Raw genomic sequence first — 19,604 nt, 5'->3', positions numbered from 1 at the left:
AGAGTGATGGGGTTCTGCGCCAGATGACCTGGCCTCCACAGTCAACGGACCTAAACCCAATCGAGATGGTTTGGGGTGAGCTGGACCGCAGAGTGAAGGCAAAAGGACCAACAAGTGCTAAGCATCTCTGGGAACTCCTTCTAGACTGTTGGAAGACCATTTCAGGTGACTACCTCTTGAAGCTCATCAAGAGAATGCCAAGAGTGTGCAAAGAAGTAATCAAAGCTAAAGGTGGCTACTTTGAAGAACCTAGACTATGACATATTTTCAGTTGTTTCACACTTTTTTGTTATGTATATAATTCCACATGTGTTAATTCATAGTTTTGATGCCTTCAGTGTGAATCTACAATTTTCATAGTCATGAAAATAAAGAAAACTCTTTGAATGAGAAGGTGTGTCCAAACTTTTGGTCTGTACTGTATATCAATAAAGATTTTACCACGTATAACTGCAGCGCTGAACACTGAATAAAATGTGTTTTCTGACCAAAATACATCCAAAAAGATTTTACCACATATAACTGCAACGCTGAATAAAATTAGTTTTTCGACTGAAATACGTCAATAAAGATTTTACCACATATAACTGCAGCTCTGAACGCTGAATAAAATTAGTTTTTCGACTGAAATACGGCAATAAAGACTTTACCACATATAACTGCAGTGCTGAATGCTGAATAAATTTAGTTTTTTGACCGAAATACGTCAATAAAGATTTTACCACATATAACTGCAGCACTTTACTCTGAATAAAATGTGTTTTTTTACCGAAATACGTCCCAAAAGGTTTTACCACATATAACTGCAGCGCTGAACGCTGAATAAATGTTGTTTTTCGACCAAAACACATCAATAACGATTTTACCACATATAACTGCAGCGCTGAACGCTGGATAAATTTTGTTTTTCGACCGAAATACGTCACTAAAGGTTTTACCACATATAACTGCAACAGTGAACGCTGCATATATTTTACTGAAATAGGACACTGAATGCTTTCACCACATAGAACTGCAGAAGTGAAATGCGTATATATTTTTCCTTTTTTACTGAAATAGGCCACTAAACTCTTTCACCACAAATAAATGCAACAGTGACGTGCGTATATTTTTTTCCTTTTTGTACTAAAATAGGACACTGAACGCTTTCATCACATATCACTGCAGAAGTGAAATGCGTATATCTTTTTCATTTTGTATTGAAATAGGCCACTAAACTCTTTCACCACAAATAAATGCAACAGTGAAGTGCATACTTTTTTCCTTTTTGTACTGAAATAGGACACTGAACGCTTTCACCACATATAACTGCAGAAGTAAAATGCGTATATATTTTTCTTTTTCCACAGATATAAGCCACTAAAGGTTTTTCAACATAGCACTTGCGCCCCAATAACAAGAACAAATTGCTGGAATGCCAGAGCTGTATAATGGCTATTTGGATTCCTAAATAATGTTTCCCAGCACTTGTAAATCGCTTTTTTTTTCACAATGAGGTTTTTATAGCACTGTCCCTAGCGACTTCAGACGTCTCTCCCTGCACTAAGACGCTGTGAAATGATTCCTCACTATCGTTTCCCTGCAATTTGAATAATGTTTCCCTGCACTTATAAATTGCTTTTTTTTTCACAATGAGGTTTTTAGTATAACTTTCCCTAGCGCCTGCAACATCTGTCCCTGCACTCAGAACGCTGGAAAATGTCTGAATCCAAGATGGCCGCCGTATTTATAGGGCTGTGACATCACAGGGCTGGCTGGCTGCTGATTGGCTGCATGCATGGCATTATGGGTCATCCCGCCTTCCCAGAGTTCCTTGTCCCATGTCCTCACACGTGTAGCTGCCATTTTAGCCAGCATTTTAGGAAAAATTGCGATTTGTTACTACGAAGCGCAAGGAAATTCGCATTAGTTGCGAATCAAATTTTTCCTGAAATTTGGATCGAATTCCACTTTGCCAGCTTTGATTCGCTCATCTCTAATGCTAATCTTTTATGTGGTACAGTATCAAATGCTTTGATGAAGTCAAGATATACGACATCCATTGATTCGCCTTACCTCCTCATGGTGCCTTATACTTTACTTGGTGCTCCTCTCCATTGCTGTACATTAACTGTGGCATAGCATGGGGGGGGGGGGGGGGGCAAATTGTAGGGGGCGCCAGGCAGCAGGCAGTATATTGAGGGTGATGGAAGCCTATGGCTCCCATCCCCTCCATTCTGCCTCATAAGCTTCAGGCCAGGCCTGAGAAAAAGCTACAAGAGGCGATGAAGAGAGGTGAGTATTCATTTTTTTTTTTTTATGTAAGTACTTGGGGCCATATTGGGGGCACTATGGAGGTGGGGGAAAGAATGGGGGCCATTACATATTATACAGAGGGGCCATTACATATTATACAAAGGGGCCATTACACATTATACAGAAGGGCTAATACATATTATAGGGGGGCCAAAATATATTCTACAGAGGGGCCAATACATATTCTACAGAGGGGCCAATATATATATTCTACAGAGGGGGCATTATATATTATAATTATACAGGGGGGCCATTATATATTAATAATGGCCCCTCTGTATAATATATAATGGCCCCCTTGTATGATTATTATTTATAATGGCCCCTCTGTATAATATATAATGGCCTCTCTGTATAATTATTATATATAATGGCCCCTCTGTATAATATATAATGGCCTCTCTGTATAATTATTATATATAATGGCCCCTCTGTATAATATATAATGGCCCCTCTGTACAATATATAATGGTCCCTCTGTATATTATATATAATGGCCTCTCTGTATAATATATAATGGCCCCTCTGTAGAATATATAATGCCCCCCCCTGTATAATTGTAATATATAATGGCCCCTCTGTATAATTATTATATATAATGCCCCCTCTGTAATATTAGGATATATAATGGCCCCTCTGTATTATTATTACATATATATAATGGCCCCTCTGTATAATTATTATATATAATGACCCCCCAGTATTATTATAATATACAGACGTGGACAAAATTGTTGGTACCCTTTGGTCAATGAAAGAAAAAGTCACAATGGTCACAGAAATAACTTTAATCTGACAAAAGTAATAATAAATTAAAATTCTATAAATGTTAACCAATGAAAGTCAGACATTGTTTTTCAACCATGCTTCAACAGAATTATGTAAAAAAATAAACTCATGAAACAGGCATGGACAAAAATGATGGTACCCCTAACTTAATATTTTGTTGCGCAACCTTTTGAGGCAATCACTGCAATCAAACGCTTCCTGTAACTGTCAATGAGACATCTGCACCTCTCAGCAGGTATTTTGGCCCACTCCTCATGAGCAAACTGCTCCAGTTGTGTCCGGTTTGAAGGGTGCCTTTTCCAGACTGCATGTTTCAGCTCCTTCCAAAGATGCTCAATAGGATTGAGGTCAGGGCTCATAGAAGGCCACTTTAGAATAGTCCAATTTTTTCCTCTTAGCCATTCTTGGGTGTTTTTAGCGGTGTGTTTTGGGTCATTGTCCTGTTGCAAGACCCATGACCTGCGACTGAGACCAAGCTTTCTGACACTGGCTAGTACATTTCTCTCTAGAATTCCTTGATAGTCTTGAGATTTCATTGTACCCTGCACAGATTCAAGACACCCTGTGCCAGACGCAGCAAAGCAGCCCCAGAACATAACAGAGCCTCCTCCATGTTTCACAGTAGGGACAGTGTTCTTTTCTTGATATGCTTCATTTTTTCGTCTGTGAACATACAGCTGATGTGCCTTGGCAAAAACTTCGATTTTTGTCTCATCTGTCCACAGGACATTCTCCCAGAAGCTTTGTGGCTTGTCAACATGTAGTTTGGCATATTCCAGTCTTGCTTTTTTATGATTCGTTTTCAACAATGGTGTCCTCCTTGGTCGTCTCCCATGTAGTCCACTTTGGCTCAAACAACGACGGATGGTGCGATCTGACACTGATGTTCCTTGAGCATGAAGTTCACCTTGAATCTCTTTAGAAGTCTTTCTAGGCTCTTTTGTTACCATTCGGATTATCCGTCTCTTAGATTTGTCATCAATTTTCCTCCTGCGGCCACGTCCAGGGAGGTTGGCTACAGTCCCATGGATCTTAAACTTATGAATAATATGTGCAACTGTACTCACAGGAACATCTAGTTGCTTGGAGATGGTCTTATAGCCTTTACCTTTAACATGCTTGTCTATAATTTTCTTTCTGATCTCTTGAGACAGCTCTTTCCTTTGCTTCCTCTGGTCCATGTCGAGTGTGGTACACACCATATCACCAAACAACACAGTGATTACCTGGAGCCATATATATAGGCCCAATGGCTGATTACAAGGTTGTAGACACCTGTGATGCTAATTAGTGGACACACCTTGAATTAACATGTCCCTTTGGTCACATTATGTTCTGTGTTTTCTAGGGGTACCATCATTTTTGTCCATGCCTGTTTCATGAGTTTATTTTTTTACATAATTCTGTTGAAGCATGGTTGAAAAACAATGTCTGACTTTCATTGGTTAACATTTATAGAATTTTAATTTATTATTACTTTTGTCAGATTAAAGTTATTTCTGTGACCATTGTGACTTTTTCTTTCATTGACCAAAGGGTACCAACAATTTTGTCCACGTCTGTATAATGGCTCCCTCCTTATTATTAGGATATATAATGGCCCATTATATATCCTAATATTACAGAGGGGCCATTATATATTATATAGAGGGGCCATTATATATAATAATAATAATAACTAATAATAATAAAACTCTGCAGAGATTAGACGTGGCTGAAAGAAGGTATCATGGCGGTCTTATCTCCGAATGAAGACGCTGAGGAAAGTCTACATCACAGGAGATGGCACTGGATGGATGAGGTATGTGGTGCTGTATTATACTGTATATTTTGTAGTGATGTATGTAATGTCAAAACACATATTTGTTTCACGGTAGAGTTGGGGGGTGGATTGAGAATATGGCCCACCGTGCCGCATCCTGGCCCCAGACTTCAGGTCACACTGTGCGTGTTCTGAATTCTGGGGCCTCACACCCATCTGCTAGATTATCTGTACTCAGAGAGTTATCACTGTGTTATCTGTGGTGTTACATAGGACTGCTACATTATCTGTAAAAGGGGCGTGCCCACAGGTTTGGGGCCCAATACATGGCTTGCCCCGGGTGCTGGCAACCCACGCTATGCCACTGAAATTAACTACAGCGCCTGTTCCATGTACTCCTGCAATCTCTCGCCATTCCCACCCTCTGAGACATACTCCTGTGGTGACAATTCTCCCATATAACACCGGAGCTCCCTCTTCACTTCCTTTTTTATATCGTGCAACACACACCAGACGTCTCACTCCCACATATAACCTAAATAAATTAGAAGAAAACCTTATCCATCTCAAACAATCTAAGTTTAATAGGGACCTGATGGACTATCAAACCAATACTATCTACACCTGGACTGAGGCTAGAAAGTATACACCTCGCTCTATACTAAAAAAGAATCAATAAAAAAAGAAACATGTTACCAAGGGTTCATTTAGTTCTACAGAGATGGACTCCTCGGATTCAGCATCAGAGTATGTTGAAATGGTGACAGAATTTCTTCTTGAGCATAGTGATGAGCGGGAGGTGCCATATTCAATTTAGCGATATTTCGCGAATATTCGATTGAATATTGGTCAAAATCGAATATTCGTCATTTTTCTATTGCGATTTTTCTTTTGACAGTATAAGGCAACGTTCCTGTGACATTGACTATGACTAGGCTAATATGTATATTTTACGAATATTCATAATATTGCTCTAACTTCATCTTTTAGAATATTACGAATATTCTAAAAGACGAAGTTAGAGCAATATTACGAATATTCGTAAAATACACATATAGATTGTAATGTAGCTAATATAGTGCTATAATCTTTTTTTTTGTCTATTTTTTTTTGCCTCTTCTGAACTTCAGTTTTGGAAAATATATACACTATTAAAAAAATTACTATAGCACTATATTAGCTAAATTGCAGTCTATATGTGTATTTTACGAATTTTCGTAATATTGCTCTAACTTCGTCTTTTAGAATATTACGAATATAAAGTTAGAGCAATATTATGATGATTCGCAAAATACACATATAGACTGTAATTTATGTGTACTGTTATTCCACTTTGGCATACTGCTCCCCAACAAGCGTCCCCGTAACCATGGGAACGCCTGTGCGTTAGAATATACCATCGGATCTGAGCTTTCACGATCTCAGGGAAAACTCAGATCCGATGGTATTTTCTAACCCACAGGTGTTCCCATGGTGATGGGGACGCTTGTCGGGGAGGAGTATGCGAACAACTGTACAGATAGGAAAAAATTAATGCCAAAATTCTAAATAACGAATATATTCACTATATTGCTATGTATTCGTTTTTTAGAATATTGGTCATTTTCTTTTCCATATGACAACATGATTCCCCCCTGCTTAAGTTGCTTGTGGGCCAATGGCTTATTGACCCACAAGCAAGAAGCAAGGAGAAATCATATTTTCAGATGAAAAAAAAAAAATGAATATTCATATTTCGCGAATATATAGAACTATATTCTAAATATTTGCTAAATCTTGAAGTTACAATATTCGAATATTCGCGCTCAACACTACTTGAGCATAACTTTTTTATGTTTAACAACATTTTCTATCTGCAGGTCAGAAGTGTCAATGGGAGCCAAATTCTCCCCATTTATCGCTATTATCTTTATGGTGGGAGAAACGGTTTCTTTTCTCTGTCACTAACCCCTTCTCTGAATCCATAAGGTGGTATAGCCGTTACATCGACGACTTGTTAATTATATGGTCTGGCAATGTGGCGGCCATACCAACCTTTTTTGCCTACCTCAACCAATGTCTGGAAGCCATCTCCTTTGACTGCTTGTATGACACTGAGTCTGTTCATTTCCTAGATTTGTCCCTCAGGGGCGATGCTGGTATGTCCGGCATTCATGTTTCCTCTTATAAGAAGGACACTGCGGGTGACACAATTTTGTTGGCTACTTCGTGCCACCCCCCACATGTTGTGCGCAATATTCCCAAGGGGGAAATGATGAGCACCAGACGTAATTGTACTGATGTGTGCACATTTAACAGGGAGTCCAATAAAGTTAAGGGGAGATTGGAGCACAGACTCTATCCCCCTAAGATGCTATCCGGTCATAGGAACTTGGCGCTGTCATTGGATAGAAGAGCTTAGATTTTTCCTGATAGCGTACATTGTTCCAAACGGAACGGTAGCGGTCTGCCTGGTGACAATGCCATCATGTTCTCTAAGGTCTATAGTGAGGAGTATAGGGACATATGCCAAATTATTAAAAAACATCTTCTTGTTTTAAGTTTTGACAAGGAATGGTCCAAGTTCACAAAGGGCGGTATCAAATGTGTGGTGTGACGGAGGGTTCCAGGACACAACCAACATGGTTATCCAACAAAGGCAGTTTTAAATGCGGACATGCCAGATGTATTTGTTGCGGCCATATGGAGAGAAGCAGTACTTTCCCAATTTGCAGTCAAGGCTTACCTGAATTGCAATACTAAATTTGCCATTTATTTAATCACATGTGATGTCTGCTTACTGCAATATGTGGGCTGTACAACAAATGCCATTAAAACTAGGATAAGAGAACACATCTCTGACAGTAACTGCTTGGTATGTGTTACTTATGTCATGATTAAGGATTGAAATATGAAGGTCCAAAACGCGTAGACTGTACTCTTGCTTAAGAGGATTGGAAAGTTTTTACCGCATCAATAAAAGTGTCTCCTGTTGTTTAAGAGCCGGATTTTATCATAATTTTATATATTTTGGATGATATACTTGCTTAAAGGGGTTGTTGCATGAAAAATATTCAGCAGTTTTCAAACCAGCAACTGTATCTGAATACTTTTGTAATTGCATGTAATTAAAAATTTTGTGTAAAATGTATCTGCATAGCGCCACCTGCTGTTAGTTTTTTTCTTATTTCTTTGACTTGCTCACTGAGATGGCCGCACATGCTCAGTTTTATCCTTCAGCTGGCTCCTGCAATGGGATCGGGAGAGCTGAGACACGCCCCCTGGGGAGATCTCTGGATCCATGTGAGGTACAGGGCTGGTTCTAGCTTTTGTTAGAAAGAGATTTTCATGATGTATTTTTCATTGTTTACATTAGTCATGGGAGAACCCCTTTAAGTAGCCACTTCCTCATCACCATTGTCCTCTATACATCATATATATCATAGTATATATGCCATAATGTTGCATATCCCCCTCTAGTGTTTGGATGTCTGCTACTTGTGGTTCCACCACTGGAATGCAATATGTTACTTGGATGAATTTTTAATACTATACATTATCACTCTGTCACCGCCATGCTGCCAGTTAGGCCAATTTGAGTTTTTAGGTGATTTTGACTATATCCAAAGTTACTCTTGATGCTATTTTGTTTCTAGGAACCCTATGTCACTTAGTTATTGTGTTGCTATACAAGAATTGTTATGTTCTAATTGATCATGTCTGCAATTAAATTACTCTTCTATATGCATTTTGGGGCACATTTATTAAGACTGGCATTTTAGACTTAATAAACCCATAGACTGGAGTTATGAAGAGGCGCCAGCTTCAGAATAAAATTTTCAACCAATTTGGTTGAATGGAACTAGGAGTGATTCACTCTCCAGTCACCAGTTACTCACACACCACTTACCTACACACGCTCCTAGATCTTCTTCATACCCAGGGACACAGGGAAATGAGGCATTATACACCTGGCCTGCTGGGCAGATCCGATTATTGCAGTTTGTTGTATCTGTAGGATAATAAAAGTGATAAGAATTTTTAGGCATTGTGAATTTTCTGTACAATTTTCCCCCCACTTCCCCACATAATTTTGGCAAAAAGCTTTCATGCGGCGATACTTTCTAGTAAATGTTGGCAACACGTTAGGTTTGTTTGTGGCTGTTTAGTGCATTCTTTTTTTTTTAGCCATAACAGGATCAGAATCAAAATGAATAGGACCTCGAAGGGTATGTTCACACAATTGTATTAGCGCACTGAAAAGATGGGTATGGAGTCCGCATGAAAGTTCCATGAGTTTTCTGCACTGGATGAGGTTTTCCATTTGAATTGGTTTTTGGCATGGATTTGGACGTGGTTTTTAAAGCTTAATTAATTAATTTCCATGAGGATTTTCACAAAAGAAGGTGAGAAACCTCCTCACCTAAAATGAAGATGTTTTTGTCAGTGGAATTGTGTGGAAAATCCACAGCATCTAAAGTAGCAGTAAAGTGGATGTCATTTTAAAAAAAATCTCATCTACACGCTGAAGAAATGTTCCACAATGAAATCCACATTTAAATTCATTGCAGATTTTAAGGAGTATGAATGACCACACGGTGCAGCTGTGATCCGTTTGGGTCACGGCCGGCTGTGGTTGAAAACTAGAATTAGGCCGCAGCTGATTTTTAACTAACCGATGAAGACTGCACAGTGTAGCCGGTCTAAATTGTTAATGGCCATGTGGTATTGAAGGTGTCGCACCACCTTTAACAATGAAGACTGGCTATACAGTGTGGTCTTCATTAGTTAAATAAAAGGCAGCTGAGGGCTAATTGGAACAGCGGTTCTCGACCACAGCTGGCCGAATGGATCAAAACCGCACCTCGTGGTCGTACCTTTAGTCCTCAGTATGACAATTTATGCTGCAATAACCATGTTGCCTGGATCTATGCAAACATCATTCATAACCCAAACTGAATGTAGACCTTTTAGGTTACGGCCACACGGTAACACTGATCGCGCGACAGCACAGCTGCTGCGGCCAGGTTCGCAGAGTATTGGTGATTCCATAGAAATGAATGGGATTGCCGCTGCAGTCGCAAGAAAACTAACATTGCTGAATTTCTTGCGACTGCAACAGCGATCCCATTAATTTCAATGGGATCACCAATACTCTGCGAACCTGGCGGTGACCAATGTTGTCGTGTAGCTGTACCATTAGGGGGTTGAAACATTTTTAATGGCACCAAATATAAATTATGACTTACCTAGCTTCTTAATTTCTGCTCATTTTCCTATGCTCCCATTAGGACTATTTAAACACTGGTGGGCCCATTACAAAGGTTTCATGAGTCCCCCCGCATCCCCGCATCCATCTGGTTGTAAGTACAGATTTAAACCAGACTGCCTAAATAAATACAGACTCCAGACTGCCTAAATAAATACAGACCCCAGACTGTGTAAATAAATTCAGACCCCAGGCTGCCTAAATAAATTCAGACCCAAGACTGCCTAAATAAATCCAGACTCCAGACTGCCTAAATAAATACAGACCCCAGGCTGCCTAAATAAATACAGACCCCAGACTGCCTAAATAAATACAGACACAAGACTGCCTAAATAAATACAGACCCCAGACTGCCTAAATAAATACAGACCCCAGACTGCCTAAATAAATATAGACCCCAGGCTGCCTAAATAAATACAGACACAAGACTGCCTAAATAAATACAGACACAAGACTGCCTAAATAAATACAGACACAAGACTGCCTAAATAAATACAGACCCCAGACTGCCTAAATAAATATAGACCCCAGGCTGCCTAAATAAATACAGACACAAGACTGCCTAAATAAATACAGACCCCAGACTGCCTAAATAAATATAGACCCCAGGCTGCCTAAATAAATACAGACACAAGACTGCCTAAATAAATACAGACCCAAAACTGCCTAAATAAATACAGACCCAAAACTGCCTAAATAAATACAGACACAAGACTGCCTAAATAAATACAGACACAAGACTGCCTAAATAAATACAGACCCCAGACTGCCTAAATAAAAACAGACCCAAGACTGCCTAAATAAATATAGACCCCAGGCTGCCTAAATAAATACAGACACAAGACTGCCTAAATAAATACAGACACAAGACAGCCTAAATAAATACAGACCCCAGACTGCCTAAATAAAAACAGACCCAAGACTGCCTAAATAAATGCAGACTCCAGACTGCCTAAATAAATACAGACCCCAGACTGCCTAAATAAAAACAGACCCAAGACTGCCTAAATAAATACAGACCCCAGACTGCCTAAATAAATACAGACACAGGACTGCCTAAATAAATACAGACCCCAGACTGCCTAAATAAATACAGACACAAGACTGCCTAAATAAATACAGACACAAGACTGCCTAAATAAATACAGACCCTCAGACTGCCTAAAAAGAAATACAGACCCAAAACTGCCTAAATAAATACAGACACAAGACTGCCTAAATAAATACAGACACAAGACTGCCTAAATAAATACAGACACAAGACTGCCTAAATAAAAACAGACCCCAGACTGCCTAAATAAAAACAGACACAAGACTGCCTAAATAAATACAGACACAAGACTGCCTAAATAAATACAGACACAAGACTGCCTAAATAAATACAGACACAAGACTGCCTAAATAAATACAGACACAAGACTGCCTAAATAAATACAGACCCCAGACTGCCTAAATAAATACAGACCCTCAGACTGCCTAAATAAATACAGACCCCAGACTACCTAAATAAAAACAGACCCAAGACTGCCTAAATAAATACAGACACAAGACTGCCTAAGGCTACTTTCACACTAGCGTTCGGGCGGATCCGTTCTGATTGGATCCGCTCATAATAATGCAGACGGTGGCTCCGTTCAGAACGGATCCGTCTGCATTATATTAGCAAAAAAAAAGCTAAGTGTGAAAATAGCCTGGGATGGATCCGTCCAGACTTTCAATGTAAAGTCAATGGGGGACGGATCCGCTTGAAGATTGAGCCACATTGTGGCATCTTCAAACGGATCCGTCCCCATTGACTTACATTGTAAGTCTGGACGGATCCGCACGGCCAGGCGGACCCCCGAACGCTGCAAGCAGCGTTCAGCTGTCCGCCTGTCCGTGCGGAGGCGAGCGGAGCGGAGGCTGAACGCCGCCAGACTGATGCAGTCTGAGCGGATCCGCTCCATTCAGACTGCATCAGGGCTGGACGGCTGCGTTCGGGTCCGCTCGTGAGCCCCTTCAAACGGAGCTCACGAGCGGACACCCGAACGCTAGTGTGAAAGCAGCCTAAATAAATACAGACCCCAGACTGCCTAAATAAAAACAGACCCAAAACTGCCTAAATAAATACAGACCCCAGGCTGCCTAAATAAATACACCCCCCAGGCTGCCTACATGAATACAGACTGCCTAAATAAATACAGACCCCAGGATGCCTAAATAAATACAGACCCAGGCTGCCTAAATAAATACAGACACAAGACTGTGTAAATAAATACAGACCCCCAAACTTCCTAAATAAATACAGACCCCAGGATGCCTAAATAAATACAGACCCCAGACTGCCTAAATAAATACAGACACAAGACTGTGTAAATAAATACAGACCCCAGGATGCCTAAATAAATACAGACCCCAGGCTGCCTAAATAAATACAGACCCCAGGATGCCTAAATAAATACAGACCCCAGGCTGCCTAAATAAATACAGACACAAGACTGTGTAAATAAATACAGACCCCAAACTTCCTAAATAAATACACACCCCAGGATGCCTAAATAAATACAGACCCCAGACTGCCTAAATAAATACAGACACAAGACTGCCTAAATAAAAACAGACCCATAACTGCCTAAATAAATACAGACACAAGACTGCCTAAATAAATACAGACCCCAGACTGCCTAAATAAATACAGACCCCAGACTGCCTAAATAAATACAGACCTCAGACTGCCTAAATAAATACAGACCCCAGACTGCCTAAATAAAAACAGACCCAAAACTGCCTAAATAAATACAGACACAAGACTGCCTAAATAAATACAGACCCCAGACTGCCTAAATAAATACAGACCCCAGACTGCCTAAATAAATACAGACCCAGACTGCCTAAATAAATACAGACCTCAGACTGCCTAAATAAATACAGACCCCAGACTGCCTAAATAAATACAGACCTCAGACTGCCTAAATAAATACAGACCCCAGGCTGCCTAAATAAAAACAGACCCAAAACTGCCTAAATAAATACAGACACAAGACTGCCTAAATAAATACAGACCTCAGACTGCCTAAATAAATACAGGCCCAAGACTGCCTAAATAAATATAGACCCCAGGCTGCCTAAATAAATACACCCCCCAGGCTGCCTACATGAACACAGACTGCCTAAATAAATACAGACCCCAGACTTCCTAAATAAATACACACCCCAGGATGCCTAAATAAAAACAGACCTCAGACTGCCTACATAAATTCAGACCCCAGACTGCCTACATAATTACAGACCCCAAGCTGCCTAGATAAATACAGACCCTAGACTTCCTAAATAAATACAGACCCCAGACTAGACACCTTAAACCCTTCCCGACATGACATACATCTATGTTACATGTCACAGGAGAGTTCATGGAGCAGACTCAGGAGCTGAGAACAATGCATACATCAGTAGTGTCAAAAGTTTGATAGAAAATAAATTGAAATACATTTTCAAACTCTAAAAATATTAAATGTTCTTTCTGGTACTCATCCTCAGGATAGGTCATTAATATCCCTTCAGTGGGGGTCTTAAAATTGGTATTATATATCTGTAAAAAGCATTTATCCCTCATAGTAAACAAATGACCCAGTGCCAGGACTGCTGTCCTTGAGTTTTCTGCTGCAACTGAATCTTGTGCTTCCTGATGAGTCAGAGAAACTAGCGAAATATACTGTACAGTAGCCATACACATATCCATGACTGCAGGGAATATTAGCCAGGTTAGGGAAACGGCTCCAGTGTTGTAAAGGGGTCGTTCATTTCAGAGTGAGTGCGCTGTGATACAGTACAGAAGATTGTCCATATTGCTTCCTTTACTGGCTGGATTCATTTTTCCATTATATTATACACTTCTCATTTCCATGGTTAAGACCACCCTGTAATCCATCAGTGGTGGTCCGTGGTTACGGAATCCATAACGCAATTCACATTATACCACAACCCGAACCGAAAACAAATTTCAAAATATTAAATTTGCTCGCCCCTGATCACAATACATTAGTAGCATCTTTCCCCCCTTCTTGGTAATACAAATGGTGGAAAAGTTGAAACCAAGGGATTGGGTCTCCTCGTTAGCTGAAGACGGGCTCGTAATCTATAAATCCATGGTTAACCCCATCTCTCTCAGGAGATCCCACTGAGTTTGTCGAACTCTTTATTTCAGTGACCTGTAATGTTTTCAACACCCATTTATGGCATTAATGTCCAATAGATGTAGGTCCCATCTCTGGAACCTGATCTTGCAGCCTCAGTGAAAGGAGAGGTTATCGTGCATGGACAGGTTTCTCTGTTCTCTTCTATGGGAGGTCCTCACTCACCTATATTCAGAACTCACATAGAAGCGAATGGAGAGAGATGCACATTTTTGTAGATTGCAATAATTGTATTCTCGATGTAATCAGCTTCCAATAAACGGAACTCTTGGTGGAGTTATACTAATGTCTCATTCACTCGTCAGTGTTCGGTCAGTGATTTCCATGATTTTGAGCCAAAACCAGGTACGGCTCAAAACACAGAACAGGTGCAGATCTTTCCCTTATACCTTATGTCTGTGGAGGCTCCAATCCTGGTTTTGGCTCACAATCACTGATGGAAAACACTGACCAAAACGCAGACGTGTGAATGAGGCTTAAGACACAGCAGTCCACCTGAACCAGTTGAGATGCAGTGTAAAGCATGGAATCGAAAAGGTTACCTGAACCTGTGACTGGGCACAAGGTAGATTTTAGATTTTAGACAGTGCAGCTAAGCTACTTGTGTCCTAACAGAGCAGAACTAAATGCAGCCAAACATTTGCAAGAAAATATTGTCTATAGGTAGCAGCTCGTACAGGACAGCAAGGAGACCTACTTGGAGGTAGAGTCCCAACAAGACAGGTCAAGGACAGCTCCTTTTTAACATCTACAAAAAAAGAAAAGAGCAAGAGTCAGTGTTTGCACATAATATAATGAAGTGACCCTATGATGTACACATATTCTACAGAAGAACTAGACCAGATAGCAATCTAAAATCTAGAACAAAGCTGAAAGCCCCCACCCTCCCAAGACAGGGTTGGCATCATTTTGGCTAAAAAATATCACGATACACCAACTATATATTTTTTGGGGGCACTTAACAAATAGTCTACTATTTTTATAACTGTGAATAAATGTGGGCAGAGTACTCAAAGAAATCCAGGACCATGTGATTACACAAGAAATGTAATTTTATTTAATTATGCTATTAGGTCAGCACACAATAAAATCAATAAATGAATAACAGCCTAAGGTGTACCGTATTTTTCGCCGTATAAGACGCACTTTTTCCCCCCCAAAAGTCTTTTCGCGAATTTTTTGCACTAATTATTTTTTCGATTTTCAATGATACACCCGCCACGATGCCGCGCGGCGGGTGTATCAGCTGTGAGGGAGGAGGGATCAGCTGTGAGGGAGGCCTGCCTCCTCCCTCCTCTCGGCGAGCGCTTGTAGTTGTAAGTACTCCGCTCATTATGCGATTATGCACATAACTATTTACTATTAGACATACGATTATACAGTGAGCGGGGCCCGTGTAGTAGAATACAGTCACTGCACGGGCCCCGCTGTCATTATAAAGCCAGATGCCGGCCCCCAGCCCTGTATTGAGGGTCATTCACTACAGGGACACTTATGGAGGGGTTCTGTGGATGACACATAGCATAAGATGCTATGTGTCATCCACAGATCCCCCCCATAACTGTCATACACAGAGACCCCAATAAGAGCCACCCACACACCCCCCATAAGTGTCACCCACAGATCCCCCATAAGTGTCACCCACAGATCCCCCATAACAGTGCGTCACCCACAGATCCCCCATAACAGTGCCATCCACAGACCACAATTAGTTCAAAACCCACCAAAAGCACACCTTTTGGTTCAAAATATTTTTTTTCTTATTTTCCTCCTCAAAAACCTAGGTGCGTCTTATAGGCCGGTGCGTCTTATAGGGCGAAAAATACGGTAGATAAAATACTTGGCTCTATAGATAATAGATAGCAGCACCATACAAATATAAACAATGCCTAATGTAGCAGCCAAACAACAGAATTTAGTATTGATAGCTGCAGATAGTGCAAATGATCATAAAATGCCAGATACAATATTCGATAAAATATTCAACCCAATGTCCATAGAAGGGGTATGGATCCCCCTAAAAAAATCGATGGTACTAAAAATCGATCCTGACCAAAGTCCTGCAGACAAACAATCGATTAGCTCCAATAGATTTTTGAGACCAAGAGAAATGTTCATATGGCGATTTACCCACAACTGGAAACAGCGGCGTCCCGCTAAAACGGGGTAGGTAGCGGCATCCCGCTACTTAACAACTTGCAAGTAATTTTTACCTTTAAATCGACCTAACCTTTTGCCAGACCTCGAGATTTTCTCACTCCCCAATCGTGCCTCCGTTGTTTGTAGCACTATATTATCTGGAGATTCTTGCTGGTGAAGACCACGCTGATGGACTTTTCATCGACATCTAGGCCAATGCTTGCCGGCCTTCTGTTTATTAATCCACGAAAGTACTGTGTTGGAAACTTTCGTAAATTTAAAACAACACACCTCTGGTGAATGGCAGTCGATAGTTAGTAGTCAATCTTTCGGCACAACAATTGGGGGGGGATGTAGAACTCCCCCCTATTGTTGTGCCAAAAGATTGACTACTAACCATCGACTTGGTGCTACATCCCCCCCCCCTATTGTTGTGCCGAAAGATTGATTACTAACTATCGACTGCCATTCACCAGAGGTGTGTTGCTTTAAATTGACAAAAGTTTCCAACACAGTACTTTCGTGGATTAATAAACAGAAGGACGGCAAGCATTGGCCTAGGTGTCGACGAAAAGTCCATTAGCGTGGTCTTCACCAGCAAGAATCTCCCGATAATATAGTGCTACAAACAACAGAGGCACGATTGGGGAGTGAGAACATCTCGAGGTCTGGCAAAAGGTCAGGTCGATTTAAAGGTAAAAATTACTTGCAAGTTGTTAAGTAGCGGGATGCCGCTACCTACCCCGTTTTAGCGGGACGCCGCTGTTTCCAGTTGTGGGTAAATCGCCATATGAACATTTCTCTTGGTCTCGAAAATCTATTGGAGCTAATCGATTGTTTGTCTGCAGGACTTTGGATAGGATCGATTTTTAGTACCATCGATTTTTTTTAGGGAGATCCATACCCCTTCTATGGACATTGGGTCCAATATTTTATCGAATATTGTATCTGGCATTTTATGATCATTTGCATTGTCTCCGGCTATCAATACTAAATTCTGTTGTTTGGCTGCTACATTATGCATTGTTTATATTTGTATGGTGCTGCTATCTATTATCTATAGAGCCAAGTATTTTATCTACACCTTAGGCTGTTATTCATTTATTGATTTTATTGTGTGCTGACCCAATAGCATAATTAAATAAAATTACATTTCTTGTGTAATCACATGGTCCCGGATTTCTTTGAGTGCTCTCGTTTGGACAGGTACACCTACTTTGGTGTCTGGGTTTCACTAGTGCAACATTTTTCTGGATAATTTTTATAACTGTATATTCAGAGATGTTAGTTTTTTTTTTTTTTTGCTGTACAAGTTGTACTTTGTAATGGCACCATATTGCATACAGTGTAGTGGGAAGCTGTAGAAAAAATTCCAAATTGGATGCCATTGGAAAAAAAAAAAACACAGTTTTATGGCTTTTGTTTTTACGACGTGTCCTGTGCGATAAAATTGATAAGTTACCTTTATTCTCCAGGTCAGTACGATTACGGCAATACCAAATGTATATAGTTTTTCCTTTGTTTTGTTTTTCATCACATATTCTATCCCTGCACCACATTTATCATCCAGCCTGAGCCCCTGTGATAAATCTGGTGCAGGGTCTAGCCTGCCGTCTACATTTACTTCCTCTACAGCAGGGCTGGCCAACCTGCGGCTCTCCAGATGTTGTAGATCTACAATTTCCACCAGGCCCTGCTGTAGGTTGATACCTTTAAGCACTCTGTAGTTTTGCAACTGAAGAGCCGCAGGTTGGCCATCCCTGATCTACAGGATTAGTAAATCTGACCCATGGTCTGCAGTCTTTCTTAAAGGGATCTGACACCATCCATTACATTGTATGTGACAGTAGCGCCTGATACTCCCCTCACGGATTGAGAAGATGGCTGGTTATTGCTGTAAAAAAGGATAATTATTGCTAATACCAAACATTTCTTGCCTACCTTTACAGTAATTCTCATTAGTTTGATTTGGGCAGAATTGAGTGTCATTCTCCTGGAGATTCGTGTCACATTCACAGTAGAAGCTCCCGATGGTGTTCTTACATTTTGCTCCATTCCCGCATCTATAGTTCTCAGCACATTCATTTATATCTGAAAGAGATGAGAAAGCAGAGACTGTACCTAACTGTGTATAACTCTGGCATCTCAGTTAGTGATATTAACCGTGACTTGAATGGGAAACAATAGAATTGGTAATGTCGAACACATGTAAGCATAGTCCATTCTCCATTGATGATCCTCTCACATGGACTCACCTGTTGGTATTGATAATATACATGTCTATATACACAGCCTGATGACTGCATTTGGCCGACAGTGATCTTTTGTCTACAGATGTCTTGGAAAGTCTGGCAAAAGATTAATTACAGACAAAACTGTAAGGTGATGCACATGCACACAAGTACGAAGTCTGGGCTGACCCAATCCATTGGATGTAAGAGGGACAGAGTGGGCAAAGATTTAGCGAAAGCATGAAAATGACTGGGTTTGTAGGGATGAACAGGGCTAGGACAGGGTTTCTTGAAGTTTGGGTGGATTTAGGCTTGATAGCAGGAATAGGATTGGCAAGGCTAGAGAAAAGAGGGAGCCATGGTTTTCTTTTCAGGGGAGGGTTAGTTGGAAGCTTTCCTTTTCCATGTGATCTGAACCGCAGAACCATGGCGCTTAGATTAATTATACTTGGTGACTGGAGCAAGGGCTTATATGAGTGAGAGCCCCACTATTGCCACAGCTGGTGTGGAGGTCTTGGATGGCATGGTGGATTGCAGGGTGACCCTATCTATGGAAACAAGCAGTGTATAATGTGATGGAAAAAAGAATCAAGCCAGCAAAGGAGGCAATATGGATAATAACAAAACATTAGTAAGTGCCTTTTATTAACTTTCTCTACATAATAAATGCTATTTGCTGAAGTCAGACAACCCCTTGTAGGAGAGTACCTGGGGTGGTAGTAGACGGGAGGTACGTGCCACCGGGGGTACGTGCACTCGCTACCACTGCCTACCAGAGCGGATCCCCACACCCTTTAAGTAAAAAAGTGCAGAGTCTATCACCAGATGATGAGGTATGGTGGCTGGATATGTAGCAATTAAATGTTAGTTCAAATGTGCCGTCTTGCTAATGTAATTCTCTTTTGTAATTCTGGATAACAGCAGTATGCTGGCACGTATGGAGATAGGTGTCCACAGTATAATACAGG

The 19,604-nt window shown here is 40.6% G+C and overlaps 1 protein-coding gene across 2 annotated transcripts in view; it reads right to left on the bottom strand.

Moving 5' to 3' along the window:
* LOC122929443 (adhesion G protein-coupled receptor E3-like) overlaps positions 1–19,604 on the bottom strand; it is a 174,870-nt gene that overhangs the window by 89,198 nt on the left and 66,068 nt on the right. For both annotated transcript variants that reach the window (XM_044283007.1, XM_044283008.1), the window contains exons 4-6: positions 18,347–18,496; positions 14,964–15,014; positions 8,736–8,837 (exon numbers count right to left, since the gene is read on the bottom strand). In XM_044283007.1, coding sequence (XP_044138942.1) covers positions 8,736–8,837; positions 14,964–15,014; positions 18,347–18,496 — 303 coding nt within the window. The remainder of the gene's footprint in view (positions 1–8,735; positions 8,838–14,963; positions 15,015–18,346; positions 18,497–19,604) is intronic.

This window comes from Bufo gargarizans, chromosome 2 (genome assembly GCF_014858855.1).
Source record: "Bufo gargarizans isolate SCDJY-AF-19 chromosome 2, ASM1485885v1, whole genome shotgun sequence".
Taxonomy (NCBI): domain Eukaryota; kingdom Metazoa; phylum Chordata; class Amphibia; order Anura; family Bufonidae; genus Bufo; species Bufo gargarizans.
The sequence above is the reverse complement of the archived record's forward strand: the minus strand, read 5'-3'. Positions and strand labels throughout refer to the sequence as shown.